At 36.0% G+C, this 24,447-nt stretch overlaps 1 protein-coding gene across 1 annotated transcript; it reads left to right on the top strand.

Moving 5' to 3' along the window:
• The first annotated feature begins 7,858 nt into the window (after window positions 1-7,858).
• Window positions 7,859-9,063, top strand: LOC145799992 (uncharacterized). Its single transcript, XM_082889642.1, has 2 exons — window positions 7,859-8,260; window positions 8,566-9,063. The coding sequence occupies exons 1-2, from the start codon at window positions 7,859-7,861 to the stop codon at window positions 9,061-9,063; spliced, it is 900 nt and encodes a 299-aa protein (XP_082745768.1).
• Window positions 9,064-24,447: the final 15,384 nt, after the last annotated feature.

Genomic DNA, 24,447 nt, shown 5'->3' with positions numbered 1-24,447 from the left:
TGAAAAGATGGAAAAAGAGGAAAAAGCTTCAGGTGCGAAAGTGAAGATTGAAGAGACGGAGAGAGAAGAAGACAAGTTTTGTCAAAAACTTGAAACGGCGGCAAAAAGGGTAATTGAAGAGTCTAGAAAAACGGATTTGTCAGACGGCGCATACAGGCGCGAAACGACTTATAAGCGCGTCCGAAGTACGATGCAGTAAGGGGGAGACGCGTGGCTAAACGGTTGAGTTATTGTGTATGACAGCTCATACGCGTGAAGAAGCTCTTGGAAATCTTGATCTTTAAAGAAGGCATGCCGGCCTATAATGAGGATCTCGTATTAAGCCGATGTACTGGCAGGAAGTACCGATATAGGTTCTATCACCTCAGGATGCCGAGGTAATAGAACCTAGGGGGCAGTTGTGGGGATATATTTTCTAAGTACCAACACGTGGCCAAGGTGACGCCGACGTATTAGCCGAGGTGCCACGTGTCCTGGTTATGACGCCGAGATTATCTCGGTAAGGCCGAGGTTATTTCCGAATATGTCGGAATCCGAGATAAGCGGATAAGACACAAGAGCCCTAGAATGATGAGGGGACTCAGCCTGGATAAAGATAAAGCTCTTAGGGAGTTTATTTCTATCTATTGAAGAGTCCAGGATAAGTACTAAGCTAAAGTTCATTAAAGCTACGCTTCTATTGGGACAAGGATTGAGTTAACTATAAAAGAGAGGCGCCCCCGTGGGTCTAAGGTATGCAATTATTACTCAGATCAGTGAGTTTAGCACTATTGATTATCTTTGAGAGATATACTGACTTGATCGTCGGAGTGCCCCGGGTGGACGAACCACCGCCGGAATCTTCTCTTTCTGTTGCAGGTCAGCCAGGTGTCATCTATTCTGCCAGTACTCTCCAGCTGAATACTGAGTTGGTAGTGTGATCGGAAATTCACTCACACAAATGATCCCACTCACATTCTCACTAGTGACAACATTGGCTTTACTACTTTGGGGACAAGATATTACCAACACCAAATGTTGACAATGCCACGACAATCCCACACTAACATAACAAACTATTACACAACGATGGCAATCATTTCACATATACACGTAAGGGCAAACGATGCGAATTTCAAACAACCCAACATATGGACCGGCGTTCCGATCCAAGCCGCGACACTTCCATGATCCTCAATTCTGTCGATCAGGAGATTTCTGAGGTTGAGGTTGATGTTGATGATGTTTCTGAGGTTGATGTTGACGTTGATGATGTTTCTGAGGTTGATGTTGATCCTTAATTCCACCGATCACCTTCTTCTCCGATCTGGAATCAAGGGTTCGGATGTTGATGTTGATGATGTTGTTCAATGGTGGGTTTTGAATTTTGTTTAACTTCAATTGGAAAGATTGGGCAAAATGTAAACTCTATATACAATATATCAAAAACATATATAAAGCTTCTCACCTAGAGCAACATTTAGTAAAAAAGAAATGTTAGAGATTATGAAAATTTTGTCATGAAAAGGATCATGAAAAATTTATGATCCTTAGATTGCCTTGATTAGTGTGTGGTGCTTTATTGTAAGTGTAATCCAAAGATCACAAATCCTTCATGACCATTTTCATAAAAGACTTTTCATGATACTTAGCATTACTGTTAGTAAAATGAGATTTATGAGGGATTTTTTTTTATCTAATAGCTTATTGGAATGTACTTAAAAAAGTTTGTACATATATAAAGCTCCTCACCTCGGCTCACAAGTAGACCCATTTGTCCGCACGATGAGTTTCATAATACAAATTCAACTTACAAGACTCTCGAGGTGTGAATATCATTCCCTAAAAACATATGGAAAAAAATGGTATCAATAAAAGGAGAACAGAAACAGAACGGGTGTACATGGTTTTCTCAGGGGGAAAAAAAAATTATATAAGAATAATGAGTGATTTGTTTTTTTTTTCACCAAATTAATTTTTGAAAATATTTTAAAAAATAGATTTTCAAAATTCAATCAAATAAAAACACAAAATAATAATAATAATAACAATTACAGATCAATTGAGTATACGTGAGCATTGTGTCATTTTTCTGCAATTTTTAATTTGTACTATGCACATATCTTGCTTGCACTCCACTAATTTGTAATTATTCAAACTAGGACTATGGAGTCCGACTATATACAAATGGAAGCAGGCAGATGAAGATAATTACAGACAATAACGCTATGATAATCCCATTCCCATGTTCTTACTATATTTTATTTACCATCTCATATCTCAACACTACATTGGCAACAAAAAAACCCACTAAACCAATGCAGCATTGACACACATGAAATGATAATCAAACTGTGGTAAGAAGATATGGTCGTCTTAGCATTATTGAATTACGCAACAAAACAGTTAATACAACTCCACATTTGGTTGTCTGAAGAGGACTGATTTAGGGATGGCAGAGAGAACATTTTCAGGTCTTTACAACAGACAATTTCGTTTGGGTCCCGAAAAACACGAAACGTTGTCATGGAAATCCATGTTTTGTAATCTTCGTTGTGATCGAAACAAGACACAACAAGGCAAAGGAAGCCACGGTCGATTTCAGCCAAACAGGCAGATATTGCATGACTTGGGAGTTCTAAGTCTTGCACATGTTTGCTCTCCTTAACCTTCCCATCCTCGCCCAATTGGTGAGCAACGACGAACCCTTCGGATAGAACCGCACAAATCAATATGTCGCCGTCGTATAAAACAGATCCACCGTTGAAGCCAAAAGGGGCACCACCGCGACAGCTTTGTTCGCTTCTTTTATTGGGATAGTTCATCCACTCAAACGGTGGAGGATACTCAATATCCTCCGTCCACGGACGAGCATCGCCGAACATGGTGCATGTCTTCCATTCCTCGGCCTTCGTATCAAAAGAAAACGAAGAGCTGGCAGTGGACACGTGAATCTTGTCGTCAAAGACAGCATAAGCGCAGTAGTCAGGGTCTTCAAAGTACTTGCAGTTGGGATCAAGAAACGGAGGGCTGGGAAGTCTCGACCACTTCCAAGTCGAACTTGCGTTGTCAAAGTTGTATTTCTCAAAAGGCGGGTCCGGCACTGCGGACACCGGTGCTCCCGCAAGGACGTAAAGGCTTTCCCCCACAGGTAGAACTAGTGGAGAAGCCTTTCCTGACAGCAATGAGTCAGTTTCTATCATTGGACGGTAACCCCAACCTGCTTTCTTCGTGACGAAGACCTTTGAACTGTATTCGTACCGACTATACCGTGGTGAAGATGAAGCATCCGAATCTTTTTCGCCTTCTGTGCCGTATAAATTATTTTGTGGTTTTTGACCGCCAACAAAAAATATTTTTGAGCCCAAGTTGCCGCAACCCATCCCTTTAGCGTCGTCAATCAAAGAATCTGGTTGTCGTAATTTCTTTAGAGGTATTGTTGCTCTTCCTTCTTTATTCCCTCTACCAGTGAGGTTTAAATTTAAATTAAAGAAGTTCGGTGAAACAGTGCAAAGAGCATAAGATACACGAGGACCACCACAACCTGCTAAGTACAGATGTACAAGTTTTTTTTCTGCTGACCACACCAGGTTCTGCAGCATTTGCTCAGCCGTAATCTCCATTGGTATCAGTGCAATAAACTTAATTGTGTCTGACATATTTCAAGTGGAAAGAGAGAAAGCTGATCAAAAGAGGTGGAAAGAGAGAAAGGTTCACAGGTTTCAATGGATGATATACACAATTTTTTTCTTTCCCTTTTCTTTTTTTTTTTTTTTGTTTTTGGTTTTGGGAACACTCATTTGGGTTCAAAGGTTTTTTTGGTTCACAAGTTGGAAGAAGGCATATTCAGAGCATACTCGAGAACCAACTTCCTCTATGGCTTTTTTCTTGCCATACAGGCGGAAGGGAGATAGATCTACAGTTGGATTAATGTTTTGGGTAACCATTTTGGTTTTTCGCTTACCAAGTTTCTCTGCCTAAGCTGTGTTTTTATATTCAATCATGGACTGTTCTCTCTCTCCTGTCTTATTATCAACAGCATCTCCACGCAATGGAAGGAGAGAATTTCATTTTCTATTTGATCATGAGCAGTAATAGTATTGAGTCCTGGTCAAAAAAATATTGCATTAATTTTGTTCTTCTAATTCTAATTCCATCAATTTAATTGGGGCAAAACATCAATAAATCCCAAATTTTAATTTGTCAAACCATTTGGTCATACCTTTCATTTTGTAGATTAATAAGTCCTATTTGAATGTTAATTACGTATATACCCATTTATTTAACACGTAATTTTTTTTTTATGGAGGATAAATGTAAGTTTTTACTGATGTTGTAATGACATAAATACCCAAAAAGCTTACTATAAGCCTTTTTTAGATTTCCTCCTTTTCCGAACATCAACAACATTAACTACATCAGCAGCATCATCAACATTGTGAACATCATCAAATATTGTGAACATCATCAACATTGTGAACATCATCAACATCAACAACATCATCAACATCATTAACATTGTGAACATCATCAACATCAACTGCATCTTAACTTAAACGCAATGCTATGGACATTGCATTCCAATGTATGAAACAACGACACAAACATTATCATGGTTGACAATATGCTGAATCCAAAAGCAAACATGACTGCCAATTGAATAAAACATAAATGGGGTGGCAACTGCGTGATCAATGAATTGTGCCAAAATAAAACACACCAACACTGAAGCCATTTTTTTTATTATTGACTGATGAATCAAAATCCAACATATGGGCCTGATGTTTCCCTGCGAACATCCAACCAATATCACACACCTCCCTTATTTGGGAATTAATGATCCCACTCACATTCTCACTAGTGGCAACATTGGCTTTACCACTTTGGGGACAAGATATTACCAACACCAAATGTTGACAATGCCGCGACAATCCCACACTAACATAACAAACTATTACACAACGATGGCAATCATTTCACAAATACACGTAAGGGCAAACGATGCGAATTTCAAACAACCCAACATATGGACCGGCGTTCCGATCTGAGTCGCGACACTTCCACGATCCTCAACTCTGTCGATCAGAAGATTTCTGAGGTTGATGTTGATGATGTTTCTGAGGTTGATGTTGATCCTCAATTCCGCCGATCACCTTCTTCTCCGATCTGGAATCAAGGGTTCGGATGTTGATGTTGATGATGTTGTTCAATGGTGGGTTTTGAATTTTGTTTAACTTCAATTGGAAAGATTGGGTAAAAATGTAAACTCTATATACAATATATCAAAAACATATATCATACCAAAAATAAAAAGGACTAAATGGTTTAAGAAAAAACACTTAGGACTAACTAGAGTAACATTTATTAAAATGTGATTTATGAATAATTTTTTCATTTAATTTTAAATTTTTAATATTATGTAAATTTAGTGTAATTGAAGACGCCCTTTTAAAAGTTAGAGAAATTATACAAATTAGTAACCGTTGAAGCTTAATTTGATAAATAAAAAATTATTTCAAAATTTAAACAACTTAAATCTTATGATCAAACATTCATGTTTTTTATTATTTTCAACAGACATACACCCCACAACCAATTTGATAGGTATTTAATTGTATGATTTAGTTGTCGAAATTATAAAATTACTTTTTATATCCATTAAATTGGGCTTCCACCATTACTGATTTGGATGAGCATCCCTGTTAGATCATATGATTTGAAACCCCAAAACGTGAGTATTAAATAGATAAAGTAGGAACGAAATAGACAAACAAACAACAATAGGGGATAAAAGTGAAATTAAGCCATACAATTAATATTCAATAGTTGTGTGCATAATACATCGAATACTCTGAGATTGTTTGGGATGATTTAAATAAGTATACTTTTTGTCTTTTTACAAAAAGATGTGCAGAAAAGTAGAGAGGTGATGTGATGAAAAAAAATTAAAAAGATAAAAAGATGAATTATTTTTAAGTTGCCAAACTTGGGCTAAATGGATTGTTATTAAAAAATTATGTGATAGTGTAGCATTACTTGAATTTTTTATGAAATACTTTTTGAATTTATTAGTAATGTGTGTTAATTGAGAGAAAAGAAATATTATTTATCATCACATTTACTTTATCTATCTATTTCACGTCCCATATTTATTCTTGTAATAAATATCATGTATATATATATAGAATTTATCATATTTTAAAAAATAGTGAATCTCTTCATGCTGTGTGAGAAATCAAATGGAAATCACGTGGAACTTTATCCACTCATTTCCTTTTATTTCCAATCCTGTTTTTCCTTTTAGTACGAGTTGCCATAGCCATAGATTTACATGTTTGGGTTGGGCTGGCTGTCCAGGTCGGTGGGTCTAACATGGACTCATTTTGATAATTCGAACTATTCATTTTGTCGAGTCTTGCGTGTATATAATTTATAAAAAAAATAAAAAATAAAAAAGAGAGAAGAGGAGGTTCAATCTGATTACTTTAATCTATTCAATTTACTACATTTGTCACCAAAAAAAAAAATAAAAAATAAATAAATAAATAAAAATTGAATAGTCTATTTTCAAAAACACACTGTCTATTATTTTGAGACAAATTTGATAAATTGAATAAGTTAACGATATTGGATTGAACATTTTTTTTTTTAATGATATATACGTAGGGCCCAACAAAATGAATAATTTGAATTATTAAAACGGAACGAATAGTGAACCGCACAAGCTCAAACAACACTTTTAGACTAGAGGGAAGCCCAACCTTAAATTTGAGCACTTCACTTATTTGGACTTTCATTTCGAAACTGTAAGAATAGTAACATCATGTACTTTTAACTTGTGATTGTATATTTCTCTCAAAATCTCTCTCTTTCTTCATTCACATTAAATTAATTACTCTCGATGCAAGATTAGTTCTCCCTTTAATCTTTAACATTAATTGTTTAAGTTCTCTTCATTGAAACAAAAGGAACATTTATATAATGGTTTGATAAGTGATTGGTTAATTTTAATTATATAAGAATTTTTCAATATGAAATTATCTTTCAAATATTTGAAAGCCAAAAAAGCCAACAAACATTAAGATCCCCTCAATTATTAACCAATATCACCTTACACCACCATCTATGAACTTATATATTTTGATAAAGATATCAGTTCAGCTTTAGCTTCAGCTTTAGCTATGGCTACCAAGAACAAAGCTTCCACAACATCAGCTTCAGCTGCATATTTGACACATGCATTGTGCACTAAGTTAGGAATTGGTTAGGAAGTTGTTAGGAGTTAGTTACATGCTTAGCTTAGCATTATATCAGTATTATCTGTATATAAATACAGTTTGTAAGTCATAACAGATTTAATGTGAAATGATATTATTTCCACATGGTATCAAAGCAGTAAAAGCTCTTACGAGCATTCTTGGGTTCTTGATATCAGTTCTTCAAAGTTCTTCAAATACTTTTTCAACTTCTTCAATGACTACCTCAAATGCTCTTCTTCTAAATCTCAGTCTCCTCATTTCAAATCTAAATTCCTTTATAATTGTCAAGCTAGAATCTTCAAATTTCATCATTTGGAGAAGTCAATTTCTCAATATTCTGCGTGCTACAAATTTGCTAGGGTTTGTTGATGGTTCTTTTTCTTCTCCACCATTAACAATAAAAAATGAAGATGGCACCGAAGTAGTTAATCCAGATTTTTTTGCAATGGAAACAAATAGATGCACATCTATTAAGTTGTCTTATAGCTACACTCACACGTGTGATTTTCTCCTCTGTTTTGCATCTTCAACATAGTGCAGAGGTATGACAAGTTTTGTGTAAAAGATTTACTACTTTGTCTCGAAGTCACATTCATCAAATGAAAAATCGATTGAATAACATGGCCAAGACCTCTCAGACAATTGAAGAATATCTGCATCGGATTAAAAAATTAGCCGATCAACTTTCACTTGCCTCTTCTCTTATCGATGAAGAAGATCTAGTTCTTCTCACATTGAATGGTTTACCAAAAGAATTTGGTGCTCTTAAAACCACAATTCAAGCAAGGTCAGAAGTTATTTCTATGGAGGAACTTTCATCTCTTCTAAGCTTAGAATCTATTCATATCGAATCTAAGAACAAAAAGATCAATGCTCATGAATCTTTAGTTGCATATGCTGCTACTCGTGGCTCTTCTATGAGTATTGAATCTGCATTTTCTTCTCGAGGGAGATCTTCATTCAGGGGTAACAGAGGTGGTTCTAGACATGGTTATAAGGTCGTTTCTCTCCTAGAAGGAAAGGTAGACCATCTTCAGGAGGCCACAACCACAACTTAGTTTGTCAGATTTGTAGTAACACTAGGCCTGGTTTGTCATCCCCTAAAAAAATCAAAAAGTCACTATCCTATTTAAGCCACATCATCTTATTTAAGTCACATCACCTCTCTATCATATCACTTCAAACCCGACCCATACCCAACCCATATTTCATAAAAAGTAAAAAAATGCACTTATTTAGAACATCTCAAACAACCTCTAATCACTCAACTTTGGATTGTTGGCACAGATTAGATGCCAATTATCTTCCCATTCCAACACAATTGTAGCAGCAACTTTCATCACCACCATATCCACAATCATCACAATCAGCATCTGGTTTTTCAAACACTAGAGCTCATGTGGCTTCTGCTTCCTCTCTACCTCAATATGATTCCTCCTCTTGGTATCTTGATTATGCAACATCTGATCATATGACTCATGATTTGTCTCATTTGAGTCTTCATCAATCTTACCAAGGAACTGATCATATCACTGTTGGTAATGGTCATGCTATCCCTATTTTTCATACTGGGAAGAGTATTTTGCCTAATCTAGATCATACCTTTAAACTCAACAAAGTCTTGCGCACTCCTATTTCTTTCAATCTTGTGTCTGTGCATAAACTTACTAAAGATAATAATTATACAGCTACATTTGATGACTCTTCCTTCATTGTTCCGGACAAGCACACGAAGGGCATTCTACACAAGGGACTTGTGGAGAAGTGGTTTGGAAATACTCTTCTAATCTTGGGGGAAGCTCGTGATCCGCTGCTAGTCACCTGAAAAGGAATAAACACTCTGGTCGGGGGTGCCAGAATTAGCACTCCGACGGACAAGTCAGTCTCTACACTCAAGATTACTTGTATTCTAAGTTTAGCGTAATGGTTCAAACATACCTTTCTTGAACTGAAGATCCTATATTTATAGTATTCTCTTTGGGCCTTAGGGCCTGGTCCAACCCTGATCTTTTACATGTACTTCTACTCGGCCTTTGTTTTACTGGTAGGAATGTCGGCTACTTTATTCGGCTCTTTAATTGAATAGGGTCAATGCCGAATAGAGGTTATGTTTTGGACCGGACTGGTCCACTCATCTATTGATCCAAGATTATTCGGCTCCCACAGGACTTAATTCAAATGGTTTATATCACTTTCATGTATCCATGCCTGGTTTTTCTTCCTCTGTAGCTTTTGTTTCATCTTCATCCTTTAATTCTCACAATGCTTTGTGTAGTTTACATACTAATAATGTATCTGCCCCTATTTAGCACAAGAGGTTGGGATAACCATCGCCTCTCAAGTTCAATAAAATCAAGCACTTTCTTTCTTCTCATTGTAATAAAGTCAAGGATAATGAATTAATTTACTCGTGTTCACTGTTGTGTAGCCAAAAGCCATAGATTACCCTTCAAACTGTCTAACTTTACAGTTCATAAACCTTTTCCCCTAATTCACAGTGATGTTTGGGGACCATTTTTGCCTTCTCTTTCTAGCTATAAATACTATGTACTCTTTGTTGATGAATATAGAAAATTTACTTGGCTTTATCCATTATGTTACAAAAGTGAGGTGTTTGCCAAATTTGTTGAATTCACAGCTTGTGTTGAAAACTAATTTTCCACTCGCAAGTTTTTTGCACTGATTGAGGTACTAAGTTTGTCAATTCATCTATGACTCAGGCCTCGTTTGGGAACAGGCTAATTTAGTAACTTTTTGGCTATTTGGCTAAAAAGGTAGGTAAAAAAAACTTGTATGTTTGGGATGACTTTTTGGCTAATTACGAAAAGATGTGCAAAAAGTAGAAAGAAAAGAGAATCTTTGACTTTTTAGTATGGGTTGTTGGCTTTTTGACTAATTTAGTAACTTTTTGGCTAATTGGCTAAAATAGCCTCTTGCCAAACGAGGCCTCAATTTCTAATATCTCATGGTATTCTGCATCAAATTTCTTGTCCATATACACCTCCTCAGAATGGAGTATCTGAGAGAAAACATAGGCACATCACTAAATCTGCAATTGCTTTGCTTCATCATTCTTCTTTACATATCACATATTGGTTTGATGCCATTTTTGCAGCTACTTTTTCGATTAATAGAATGCCTCGTTCTAAGGCTTCTCATTCTTCTCCTTATGAATTATTGTTTCATCAATCTCCGAATTATTCTTTTATGCGCGTATTTGGATGTCAATGTTTCCCTTGGCTTAAGCCATACAATTCTCACAAACTTCAACCCAGAAACTTTGTGTGTCTTTCTTGGATATCATCCAGCTTACAAAGGTTATAGGTGCTTAGATCCTTCTTTTGGGGAGGTTTATTTGTCTCACCATGTCATATTTAATGAGGACATTTTTTCCTTTGCTAAAGTCTCTCCTCCTACTTCTCAAACTTTGTCTATATTTTAGTCATTTTTCTAGTCTCTTTCTTCCTCTCTATCTTTTGACCATCGGTCATTCCCCACCAATTCATCACTGTCTCCAGATCATATGTCTTCTCAACTTGTGCCTATGACTATTTCCTCCTTCCTATGTCACTGCAGCCCACTATATCACTGCAGCCGACTATACCACTACAGGGCACTGTACCGTTGTAGCACACTTTGCCTCTGTAGTCTTTTATTTCCCTGCCTACACTGTCTTAGTCCGTTCAGCCTGAGCTGCCTTGATCTCAGCCTGTTTCTATTCCCCAAATCTCTTCTGCACCACCTAGTTTTTCTACTGCTCCTATTCCTATTACTTATATTTCTATTAATCTCCCTCTTCCTCCTCTTTCCACTAATATTCACTCTATGATTACTCGTTCCAAAGCTCATCCTCAGGTCTTCATGGCCTCAACTCTTGCTTTTTCTTCTTTCTCTCAGTCCTTATATACTAAAACTGAGCCTTTAACTTACAAGCAAGCTCTTCAATCACCTGTGTGGCACAATTCCATGTTGAAGGAGTAGAATGCCCTACTTGTTCAAGGCACTTGGTCTTTGGTTCCATTGCCATATTCTAAATCTACCACAGGCTGCAAATGGGTTTCCACATTAAGCACAATTCTGATGGTTCCAGTACCCATTATAAGGCTCGTTTGGTTGCCAAAGGATTTCTTCAATAAGAGGGTATTGACTATACTGAAACCTTTAGCGTCGTCACCAAACAACCCACGATTCGAATTTTATTGTGTGTTGCTCTGCGTTATCATTGGCCTCTCAAGCCATTGGATATTAGTAATGCTTTTCTTCATAGAACCTTGGAAGAAGAAGTCTACATGACTTAGCCGCCTGGTTTCACTAATGCCTCTCATCCAACCCATGTTTGTCTCTTGAAAAAGGCTCTCTATGGTTTAAAATAGTCTCCTCAAGCCTGGTATTCTACCTTCTCCAGTTTTCTATTGTCTCAAGGATTTCTTAACAGTCAGTGTGATAATTCATTATTCATTCAACGAACTTCTCCCACCATTACTCTTCTTCTTGTCTATGTTGATGACATTTTGGTTACTGGAATAGTCCTTCTCATATTAAGTCTCTTCTTGCTCAAATGCACATTGCCTTTACCATGAAGGAGTTGGGGGACATTTCCTATTTTTTGGGTATCTTTATTCAAGCTTATGGTGATTCCTATTTTTTATCTCAGCAAAAATATGCATCTAATATTCTTATTAAGGCTAGTATGACTTCTTGCATTTCTTACAATTCTCCACTCTCGGTTAAGCCCTCTCTAGCTCCAGACTTGGCTCTTCTTTTTGATCAACCTGACCTTGATCGCAGCAGTGTTGGAGCTCTCCAATATCTTACTATCACCAGGCCTGACTTATCCTTATCTGTTAACCAAGCTTGTCAACACAAGCATGTTCCCACTATTGGCCATTTTTCCTCGGTCAAGCGACTCTTACGGTTTGTCAAAGGAACTTTATCTCATGGCCTCACTTTCAGTCCTAGTTCTTTTGAACTTCAAACCTTCTCTGACTCCAACTGGGTTGGTGATGTTCTAGATCGTCACAATACTTTGGGATACTGTGTATCTTGGGTCTAATCTCATTTCTTGGTTTGCTAAAAAGAAACTAACTATTTCTTGCTCGTCCACCGAAGCTGAATATCGATCATCTGGCACACACCGGTGCTGAGCTTACTTGGTTAAGCATGTTGCTCTGGGAGCTTCAGCTGTGCTCTTCCATTCCTCCTATTCTTCGGTGTGACAATCTTTCTGTGATTGCCTTGGCATCCAACCTTGTGTTTCACACTTGTTCTAAACATAGCGCGGTGGACTTCCATTTCATTCATGAAATGGTTGCTAATAAACAGCTCCTCCTCAAATATGTGCTCTTCCATTCCTCCATTGATTTACACAAATAAATAAACCCAAATAAGCCGTAAGCTCTGATACCTGTTGTTAGGAAAAATATGTGATTCCCCACAAGTAAATCAATCAATGAGAATAAAAACTAATGCGGAAAAATTAAATAAAAAACAACACAAGAATTTTTACGTTGTTCCCTCAATGTGAGGTACGTCTACGGGATCGAAATCTGATTCCACTATCAACTAAATAAGTTTCTAAACGATTACAAATGAGACACGAATAGTCTCACAAAACCACCCTTAGGTGAATTCCAAATAATCACAAATAAACAAGAGGAAAGACCTCACCAAATAGATGAACAAAATCTTCGAAACCAAAATTGTAGAAGACCCAAAATAACGAACCAACACTAACCGAAGATGCCCTAAACCGAGCTTCAAAAACCGAAATTGAACCAATATGTAGCAGCCCCGCATAAACCAAAACCCACCAAATTGATTTAACTATCTGTAATAGCCGCACGAACTTCGGAAAAACAACAACCAAAATATATATATTCCGCAGCACTCTCTCACCGGGCCAAAGATAATATACATATATATATATATATATATATTGAATCTTGGGTTTTGAAACCAAATCCTAATTGTTACCCAATTGAATTAGGTCTCCAAAAATTAGATATAATATATTAAAATATATTATACCTAAACCAAACCAAATTAAAATTCTTTTTCCAAAACCAATTGGGTCTCAAACTCCAATAAGGAGGTATACCCAACAAAAACCATAAACAGCCCCACACCCAGGGTTTTAAATATCATCCGTTACGTGCATTACCTAATAGGATCGATCGATATTGTTCAATATCGACTAATATATAACCGTATCCACTACAAGAATTAACTCTTTTGCCGACCAAAAAATTGGTCGCTAAAAGCCCATTTTTGGTCGGCAAAAGTTATCCGCGACCAATTTTTTTGGTCGCTACTTTAGTCGCCAATTGAGGGTCGGCAAAAGTAATTCGCGACCAAAATTTTGGTTGGTCGGGAAAAGTCGGATTTGCCGACTAAATTTTTGGTCGCTAAAAATATTATTGCCGCAACTAATTCATTTAGTCGCTAAAACACTTTGGTCGCGAAAAGTGGTATTTTCCCGACCAAATATCTTAGTCGCCAATTGACACATTTCGCGACCAAAAAGTTTGGTCGCCAATTATCACATTCAACGACCAAAAAGTTTGGTCACTAATTGTGACATTCCACGACCAAAAATTTTGGTCACCAATTGTCACATTCTGCGACCAAATTGTTTGGTCGCCAATTGTCACATTCCGCGATCAAACATGTTTTGCGCAACTAAAACTTTAGTCGGTAATAGACCTATTCGCGACCAAATCCTTTGGTTGCCAAAATTAATAATTTTAACGACTAATTATTTAGTTGCCAAATGTGCTTGGTGATACACCGACTACTTTATTTAGTCGGCAAAAGTATAACTTACTGGGGCAAGAGTGCCCTTACTAGTTTTGGGGCTTTGATTAGCAAAAGCTATTGGGAATTTGGGACAAAAGTATAATATTTCACACTCAGTTGCCATGGAATGCAAAAGATCGGAACATTTCCCCATCAATCATAAACATTACAACACAACTTAATTTCTTTACAATCGTGTCAAGTACAAAGAGACACAAACACAGAGAGAGAACATAATCAACTTAACCTTCCCCACCAAAAAAATAGCAAGACTGTCTGCAAGATAACAAGGGTAAAAGCTACGTACTAAACTTTACATTCCCAATATATACATTCATGCAGCAGTGGCATGAAAGTTACCCTTAGATAGCTTCGCACATTCGCTTGCTTCTTCCATTCTCCGATGGTAGTAACACCAATCAAACCCAAGTAATATCTTAACTCATCCTCTGAGGTAGCATAGGGCATGTCAATCTTGTTCCCAAGTATGAGAAACGGGACATTTGCAAGTGAATCGTCTGAGAGGAGGGCATCCAGCTCCTTTTTGGCCTCTGCAAATCTTTCTTTGTCATACGCGTCAACAAGGTAAACTACAGAATCCACCTGCATGATGATCAAAAATTATTTGCTATTTGTCAACAAAACTCAAAACAACAAAGTGGCAACAATTGCAAATAGACTTACCAGAATTAACTTGAACAGTATACAATTCTTCAAAGTGCATGCAAAGAAACAAGAAGGCTAAGGCAAGAAAACCATGAAAGAATTGAATGCCCACTTAGCCAATCCAAATATAAGGAGGATAATCATTTTTGTATTGTTAATAGGCAATGAAAAGCCCAAAAGCCAAAATGATGATTATGACACTAGTGCTAAGGAACTCATTTCCTGATAAATGATAACCCAATAGGCCTACCAAGACACACACTAAATTCAAATCAATTCCCACTTCCAATATGTTTGTTTGCATTTAAAACAAATTTAAGAGTCTGTTCAGAAGTACTATAAGAAAGAAACATTTGACTTTGATGCTAGGTATTTGACCAAAAAAGTGTCCTCCAATTTCATAGTATAAATCGCAGAATCACTCTAGTCGTAAAAGCAGCAGTCCTGGTGTAACAGTATCGAGAAGCAGTCAATGAGAAACGGAAATTTGTTAAAACACCCAATTCCTAGAGAATCTATCAATAAAATACCCCCATAGAATAAGGGTAAGCATAGGGCAAAAGGTTTTCCATAGTACTGGAAATAAGAACCATCAGTTCAACATGGGTGTATGAATAAGCATTGAGCAATCATCTAGTGATGAGCTTGGAGATAGAGTACCCCTATTGTAAAAATATGACCATAAATGCAATAACAAAATAGCATGAAACCTACAGGTGATGTCTATCATGACAAAATCATTACAAAGTTTCCTTTTAAGGACATCAAGTATGAATAAAATCATAGCCCAATTTATTTTGTGCTATGTTACAACATTGTTCATTCACAAGCAATTACAAAACTAGTAAATGCTGCAATCTAAATAAAGTCCAGTCATAAAACTAATTGTTTTAACTGAGCAGCACTTACCTCCATTTATCATAAAGTTACCCAAGAAATTCTGAGTGAATATTCAAAAGAAGTTTATGGTAAGTTAAGCCTATATGATGGAATGGAACATTTGCACCAGAGGGATTGTGTTTATCATATGTTTATTTGCCACTAATAAAAAAATTTACTAGACAGGTTCAATAGATTGCCCATCTTCATTCAAGTAATCAAGAAGTATATCATCATCCTTGGGGAACATGTACCATGTGATAGGAGAAAGCCGAGTGTATATGTACCTAGCACTCGCATGATCTTTGCCTCCCTTTTAAGATACAAAAATACATGTAAGCATAGGAAACAAATTTAAAACAAAACAATTAAGTCCGATATGTTTGTTTGAATTTGATTGAGTGATATTTTTCTTTCCCCACCTAATAACGAGTGCCAAATTGACCGTTTGGTTGAAGCAGGTTTAAGTTATTGCTACCCACATAATCTTGTGCCATGCCAATGATGGTACTGGCAAGACTCTGCTCACCATGAAGGTAAGCTGAATGCTCAGATACATAACCAGAGAATCGAGAAACTTTTGCTTCCTTCACAAAGTTGCACTTGAAAGAATAGAAAAGGATCTTCCTTTGACCTGGTACAACATTCGGTAAGACTGACACATATCTCCCACCTATCGTTAACCTTTTCAGCAATCCAGATGAAATTGTTGAATTTGATTAGTATTTTGATTAAAATTATGAGAATTAAAATGAATCAATAAATTATTAGTATGTAATGAATTATGACAACTTATCATGTCTATTATCATGAGCAGGCCATGTAAATAGTTCCATGCAATAGACGAAGGGAGATATACTGGGAAAGGTAACCTTCTCTGCTTTAACTCTCTTGGATTACAAATTGAGTTTGTTTTGAGATCTGTTATGTGTTGTATTTTTTTTTTGGAGGGGTCATGCTGCTGATTGAGAACAAATTATTAGTTTTAGCAGTTAATGAAAGCATTGGATCACAAAAAAGAAAGATGCACACAACCTGCCATGTAAGTGGATGTTCATTTAAGAAATCACCGAGTTAATGGGTCATGATTGCAGTAACAATGGTATTGGGTTTGGTGTAGACACTAGATAAGCTTCAAAAAGTCATTGAGGCTTAGCTTAGTCTCCAGAAGAAACCTGCAAGCTTGAGGTGAAGGATTATTAAACTTCAAACAATGGGTGAGCATTGAGCAGTTATATTTATTTCCTGGATAGTTATAAAATAAAACATTGAATCCTAAAAGAGAAGCTTCCGTGTGCTAAATTTCGCTAGGAAGTTTAGTTTATTTAGTTCTTTAGCAGATGTTGATGAATTTTATTGAATTAAAAGTCTGTTGCTCATAGTTTCGTAGGAGTAAAAGAAGGAAGATAACAAGATTTTAGCCAATTACATTTATCACACTGATTGCAGTTTGAAACACATGCATATATGATTAACCAAATGAAAAGGATTACACTATGAAGAGATGATGGTCCAACAATCATAAGTTCATACATGTATTATGAAGTATACAAGCCAACAACATCATATGATAGCCATAGACATGCACAGTGAAGGTCTACCTCTTTTTTTTTTTCATTTTCATATTTTTAACAGGTCTAAGTGTGTTTTATGACAAAAAGCCAAAAGTGTAAGCTAGAGGAGATCTCTCTTACAGTGTCTGGTTCCATTTCAGCTGGTGACAGAAATCTATCAAAACAATGTCCATATATTGTACAAACCAAAAGCTCATTTGTAGGGTCCAAAACAGTTTCTCTACATGTATCATCACAAATTGCATGAACAAAGAACATAAACCATTAATAAAAATCTATGTAATTGTACCTATTAAACAAACAAACCAGGTTGTCACATTCAATAACCACAACTAGTGTTTCATACCATGAACCTGCCTAATCTTCTCACAAACAAATACGTCTCCAATTTGATAGTAAGTACATGTTTCTCCAGAGCAATCATGGTCCAAGACCACCTTATCAGGCAAGCCTCTGTTGCTTTTCCATATAGACACTTGATCAGTAAGAGTCTTGTCAAGAATAATCCGATCATCATTCACCTTCAGATATATAAAGAGAGAGGGGGAAAAAAAAGGAATAAATAGTAATTAAGGAAATGCATTTGCTAATTTTCATTGAGACTCATTTGAAGAAGTCAATCCCTATGCGTGGTTCATCCACTATGGCAAGTACAAAGAAAAAATAATGTAAGCAAACCTCCAATAAGCTTCCAATATAATTCATTTGAGAAGAGAGAGAGAGAGAGAGAGAGAGAGAGAGAGAGAGAGAGAGAGAGAGAATTGGAGAGTTGTTTGGGGAGGTGGGGGATAAGAAAGAATGCGACATGTCTGCGGTTATCAAACTATCATTAATAAATATTTTCAAGGAGTCCAATATCCAAAATCCTATACCCCCACCCTCCCACCACCAAACAGGGGAAAAAAGGGGATTCATGCATTAGCAAGTTATGGATTAGATTCCAAGGCCTATTGATTTGTATAAAGTTTACAAGAAAGAATGAAAGACAGTGATTCCCCAAATACCCTATTTAAATCTTAGAAGGCAAAAGTTTCAGCCCAATAGCTACCCCTGTTTACCTGAGAAGGAAGAGGTGTTTGGCTTCTCTTTGTTGCCTGCATTTGGACATAACTAATCTGAGTAAGCTCAAAGAGACAAGTTTCTTTAAAGTCAATAACTAATCTTCCTCTCACTTGATAAATTAGAAGAAAAAGAATGAAGAAGAGTCTGGGTATAAAAAATCAACGTCTTATATGGATTTTGATATGCTCATCAAAAAGCTATAAGTCGAACCTAAATATACCTGGATGTAAAGCTTTTTCCAAGCACATTCCCGTAATTTTTTTGTAGGGGGTAGCAGACCCCAACGCGTACCTATAGCCAATTTACGAATGCGTTATAGATACGAATGCAAGTCTCTGTTTTAATACACCCATACCAACGAAGTTACATGTGCACAAACCAACTAAAAAATGAACTACTATTTGGCAGCCATGATAAAAAAATCCTAAATTAATTAGCAACAATAGCTCTATCACCAATTTCAACATTGTTTAATACCCTCAAATGTGGAAATTTACTAAAGGCAACATTTTCTCCTTCAACCTCAAAAAAGGCTGGTACTAAGCATTGACAATAGCACAACTAAGTTAATATGAAAGAATAGATCACCTACTGCAATATGAAAAAATATTTACTTTACAAACTAGGTGATATCAACTAGATAACCATGTAAAAAACACATGCAACTTCTTTTTACGGCAGGTCAAATACAAATGCAACTCCACTAGGAACAAAACTAACATTGAGATTCCAATCGGTTCAACTAAGTCATTCAAGATGACCCCGCAAGAAGTTTCCCCAAAGAAATTAATAAAATAAGAAAGAAAAAAAATATTCCTGCTGAAAATTTAGCGGTGCCCCACCTATAGCAATATACCAACCACAAGGGGATCGACCCAAACCACATACATGGAGCTCTTAAACCTAATTATGTTTTTTATTTTTTATTTTCTAAATCCAACATTAAAATGAAATAACAAGACAATAAAATGAAATAATATATAAAAATGAACCCAAAGCACAAGAACCACCAAATTCCCAATACTCAGAGTCTCTGAGATAATGCTCCATTCTATGAGGGTTTCAAAAACATTTTTCCCATTCTCAAAAATTATAAAAGAAAATAGGTTTTTAGATGTGTGTGTCCAGGTCTTGGTTGGACTTTTTTTTTTTTTGGGGGGGAGGGGGGTTGTTAAATTCCCCTGAAATAAGCATTTTTTTGAAACTTGAAACATAATTCTAGTAATTTTCTGAAGTTTCAGAAATCTACTTCCATTGGCAATTGACAATTATTAGAAAACATTTTTTCTTTTTCTTTTTCTTTTTTTGAATAAAATTTTGCTTTGATTTTGATTGATCAATTGAAAGGGTTTCAAAATTTTCATTTTTTGAAAATGACATCAAGCCAACCAAATAGATCCAAAATCTAGTCAAACACTTCCAATTGCTACTGCTCTGCTCTGCTCTGCTCTGCCTCAATTGATTCAAACAAAAACAAAAAATTAAAAAATCTCCTTTTTATTCAACTGTTTTCTCAGCAACCAAACAGCAATCAAAGAAATTTATCAAAAAAAGAAAAAGAAATCCACCTCTGAAACAGGACTGTGAGATGGATCAGACAAATGCGGAGGTAGAGAACCCGAATGAACCGATCTCGGCACCCCCATTCTCTCTCTAACTCTCATCTCTCTCGTGATCGCTTTCTTCTCTTCCAAATTGTCCCCAACCCTAGGCGACGGAACCTCATTCATCTCCCACAGCGTCGCCGCCAGCTTCCTCGCAGACACCGGCCTCGACCTCCCACCACCGCTCTGCGACGGCGCGTACTTGGGAGAATCCAAAGCCGTCACTGTCGTCCTCCAAGACGGAACTGGAGTGTTTGATCTGGATCCTCGAGGCTTACCCACCAAAATGGCCCGCTTGAATCGGTAATTCTGCAACACAGAGGACGAAGACGAAGAGCAACCCCTCTTTCGGATCTTGTAGGATCCGGGAATCAAACCCTCCACAACCCGATTCTGCCTTGGCATTATCAATTTCAATTTATCACTCTCTCTCTCTCTCTCTCTCTCTCTAATCTATGAAGAAGAAGAAGAAGAAGAAGAAGAATGGATTTTCATTTGCAAATTCAAACCCTAGAAATTTATGATATGGGTTTTGACAGTGTATGTATATGCTTTTTCATAGCTGGAGCTGATAGATGGAGTGGGTTGGGGTAATCAGTAGTAGAAGAGCGATGCAAACAAAAGGAAATGAGAGAGAGAGAGAGAGCATGTGAAGGTGAATGCGTGGTACAAAACGACATCGTTTAAAAAATGGCGACCAAATTTTTTTGTCGCAAAAAAAATTCAATTCCCACCTCTATAAAAATCAAATTTCCCTCCCAAACTTTTGACGACCAAAAGACCATATTAGTCGCAGAAAAGGTACCTTCGCCGACAAACGTTTTTAGTCGCCAAATCTCAATCAACGGCGACTAAAATATTAGTCGCTAAAAGTACAAATTTGGCGACTAATTTTTTTTGGTTGCCGAAAATAAGTTTTTGGCGACCAAATTTTTTTGGTCGCGGAAGGTCACATATTTTTTGGCGACCAAAAATTTGGTCGCCAAAAACTTATTTTCGGCAACCAAAAAAAATTAGTCACGAATGATCATTAACCGTTTCTGCGACCAATAATATTTGGTCACAAAAAATAATGATCATTCGCGACTAATTAATATTTGGTTGCCAAATGTCACTTTTTTGCAACCAAAATTTTTTGGGTCGGCAAAAGTGGTCGACAAATGTGTAAATTCTTGTAGTGATCACTGATATCGTTATTTAAAATCATGGCCACACCACACCCAATCATCAGTGATGCATATGGAAATTTAAATTATATATTTTACTTTTATTATTTTAATATTTGATTAAGATTGTTATTTAAGACTAGACTATTTAGTTTCCTGTTTATTTTAATATTTAGTTTCCTGTTTATTTGTTTATTTTCTTGTCTCACAAGAATTAGGATTGCTTGTTTTGCAAGAATTATTTTTATTTCTAAACATTTTTATTTCCTTTTTAGTGCTAGTTGTTTTAGGAAGCGTCTTCTATTATAAATAATGGTTATAACTCTTAGAGTTATTCAGTGTTTTGGTGATTAATAATATAGTTTCTCCAGTTATTTTGTTCGTGATGTTTTTTGTGAGTGTTTATTCCATGCATGTCTCCCTGCAATAGTTGGTATCAAAACTTAGGGTCGATTCTGATGAAGAGTAATTCTAGTATTGACAATGGCCCATGGAGGTGTTGCCCCTAGAGGTGGTGGAGACCGACATGCCACTGTTGAGGAGATGTATGAGTAAGATGATGTGGCACAAGATGCCCGAATAGAGGAGTGGTTTCAACTTATGGAGAATCGCTTCGAAGAGATGGTTAAAACATTGTTGGAGCCTTTCGAGGCCATAGACGTTGGAAACCGCCCTCGAAACCATCAGCCAAATCCACGGTATGTGGAGAAGGAGGATGTGAATGATATCGAGTATGAAGACGAGAATCCGTTTGGTGCATACAAACCACAAAGGAGGCATTCGGTGGCACATTGCATCCAATCGATGGGAGTCGGGCTTCAAACTTGACATACCAAAGTTCACTGGTAGTCTACAACTTGAAGAATTTCTGGATTGGGTTGTTGAAGTAGAAGAAGAATTTGATGAAATATTTTCGGATATAAAATCTTCATCATTGCAGTCACCTATTGATTGGAATTCACCTCCAAAATATGATGAGTATTTGGAGGAGAAAGATGTTAACTTTCATGATGACAATGTTGTTGAAATTAGTTTGGCCGATGGAGTTGATAAAAAACTATTGGAAAAAGTTAAGGATCATGAAAATTTTTTCATGAAAATGATCATGAAAGAGTTATGATTCTTGGATTACCTTGATTAGTGTGGTGCTTTATTCTAAGTGTAATTCAAGGGTCACAAAACTTTCATGATTATTTTCATGAAAGGTTTTTCATGATATCTAGCATTGCTGAAAACTATTTGATGTTGTGCAAAGAAAACAAAAATTACACCAATAGTCCTTATATTTTGGGTCTTGTGTCATTATGGTCTGTGTAATTTCAATTGATTTGATTGACTTTGAGAATTTAGGAAAAATTATTTATAAGTCCTATTAGGGAGACTTATACTACATATGGTTCTACTAAAAAACTTATATAACCATAAGTCCTGTGGGAAGTTTGTTGACACATTTACCCTCAATATTAGTTGTTAATATCATAAATAATAGTAAAACCATATATAGAAAATTGAATGTTACCATAAATCATATCTATATAAATGTAACATAACATGGCACCTGTATGTAACGTGACATCTATATAAACGTAACGTGACAGCTGTACGTAACGTGACACCTATATAGCGTGACACCTACATAAACGTAACGTGACACCTGTACGTAAACGTAACGTGACACCTATGATCTATGGCAACATTCAATTTCCTATATAGGAAATTGAATGTTGCCATAGATCATATTTATATGAAGCGTAACGTGACATCAACATAAACCTGTAATATTTTCACATTCAATTTAAAAAAATAAAAACTTATTAAGTTTGCGAAACGTAACGTAACACGTCACGTTACGTTTATGTATGTGTCACGTTATGTTACGTTTATGTAGGTGTCACATTATGTTTATATAGGTGTCACGTTACGTTATGTTTATGTAGGTGTTACGTTACGTTTCGTTTATGTAAGTGTCACGTCACGTTACGTTTATGTAGGATCTTGTGGAATACATTCCTATCTAAATGGACTTGAGACTCTATAAAAAAATTACACAGGACTTAGCTTAGTATAAGTGTCTGAAAAATGACTTATAAATAAGTCTCCCTTGAATTTATAATTTTGTCTCAATTTAGTCTAATTGATTACGTCTGTTAGTATTATTTATGAATAATGTGCACACAAACAACGTGTGTTATATTTTTAAAAGTAAAATTATGAATTTATTTAGCTCAGTAAGTTAATCTCAACTAACTTTGGAACCATTTTCAGTCAAAAATCATAATTGGCGTTATTAATTAAATCAAATTGATACAAATTTTTAAATTAAAGGTCAAATCAAACTAAAATGACAAAGGGGCAAAATGCAGAAATTACTGGTGTAAATTGCCTTTGAAAAAAATAAAAATTGGAATGGGGGAATAAAAAATTGAGTTTTTTTTTAAGGCTATGCATACACGGGTGTTTTATGCTAATTTTTTTTTTTTCGATGAGTATTATGCTAAATTTTAGTATTGCAGTAAAAATATAAAATTATAGCAATTTAAATACATTGAATGTGGTAGGCTAATGTTAAACTTTAACAACTGGACCATCGAAATAAAAAGATCAATAATACTAGGTATCATGAAAGAAGTATCATGAAAAGTCTTCATGAAGAATCTCCACCATTGGATTAGTTTATAGTGTTTGTAATGCTTAATTGTATGTTATACAATCACCCTTGGATTAGTTTCATGAAACTTTTCATGATGTTCTTTTCATAATGCGTAGCATTACTCAAGATTCTGCCTTCTTTTCATCCGAAAAGCATACTTATTGCAATGTTTTTTCTGATCAACAAACGACTTTATTAATGAACCGTAACAGTTACATCAACGAAGAACAAAGTGATACAAAAACCCAAACAAATTGACACGATATCAACCAGAATGAGCTAGAGAAAAGGGAGAAAAACAGAGCTCAAGAGATAACCAAAACAGGGCAAGACAACCACCCAAAACAGAGCAAGACTGCAGCAGCAACAAATACAAACATAAAACCAGCAACAGCATCGAGACAACTGCAGCAAAGAAAACTCTGCAACGACAACTTAAGAAGCTTCATCCACATCATGCACCCGACCCAAATCTGATTTGCATAAGATTGAGAACCCAATCATTGAAGGAATAGGGGAGGCTTGGAACCTTACAAATTATGAGAAATCTATAACGTCCATCCCCTTAAAATGGTGCACATAGTAACAAAGTTAAGATTTTTTTGTGATGAAAAGTTATGAATGTGTGTGGTTTATTAATGATCGTTGTGATAAAATTACCAATAGTGAATTTATGACGTGCATCTGAAATATGGTGAAATTATGACACTTTCGTGATTTTTGTTATGTCACATAACAACATTGTTTGGTTTAACTCTCACAATACAATTTTTGAAAAAAAAATTTAAAATTTTGTTTGGTTGAATATTTTTT

Source organism: Camellia sinensis, chromosome 9 (assembly GCF_055761805.1).
Source record: "Camellia sinensis isolate YWXY chromosome 9, ASM5576180v1, whole genome shotgun sequence".
Taxonomy (NCBI): domain Eukaryota; kingdom Viridiplantae; phylum Streptophyta; class Magnoliopsida; order Ericales; family Theaceae; genus Camellia; species Camellia sinensis.
The sequence above is the reverse complement of the archived record's forward strand: the minus strand, read 5'-3'. Positions and strand labels throughout refer to the sequence as shown.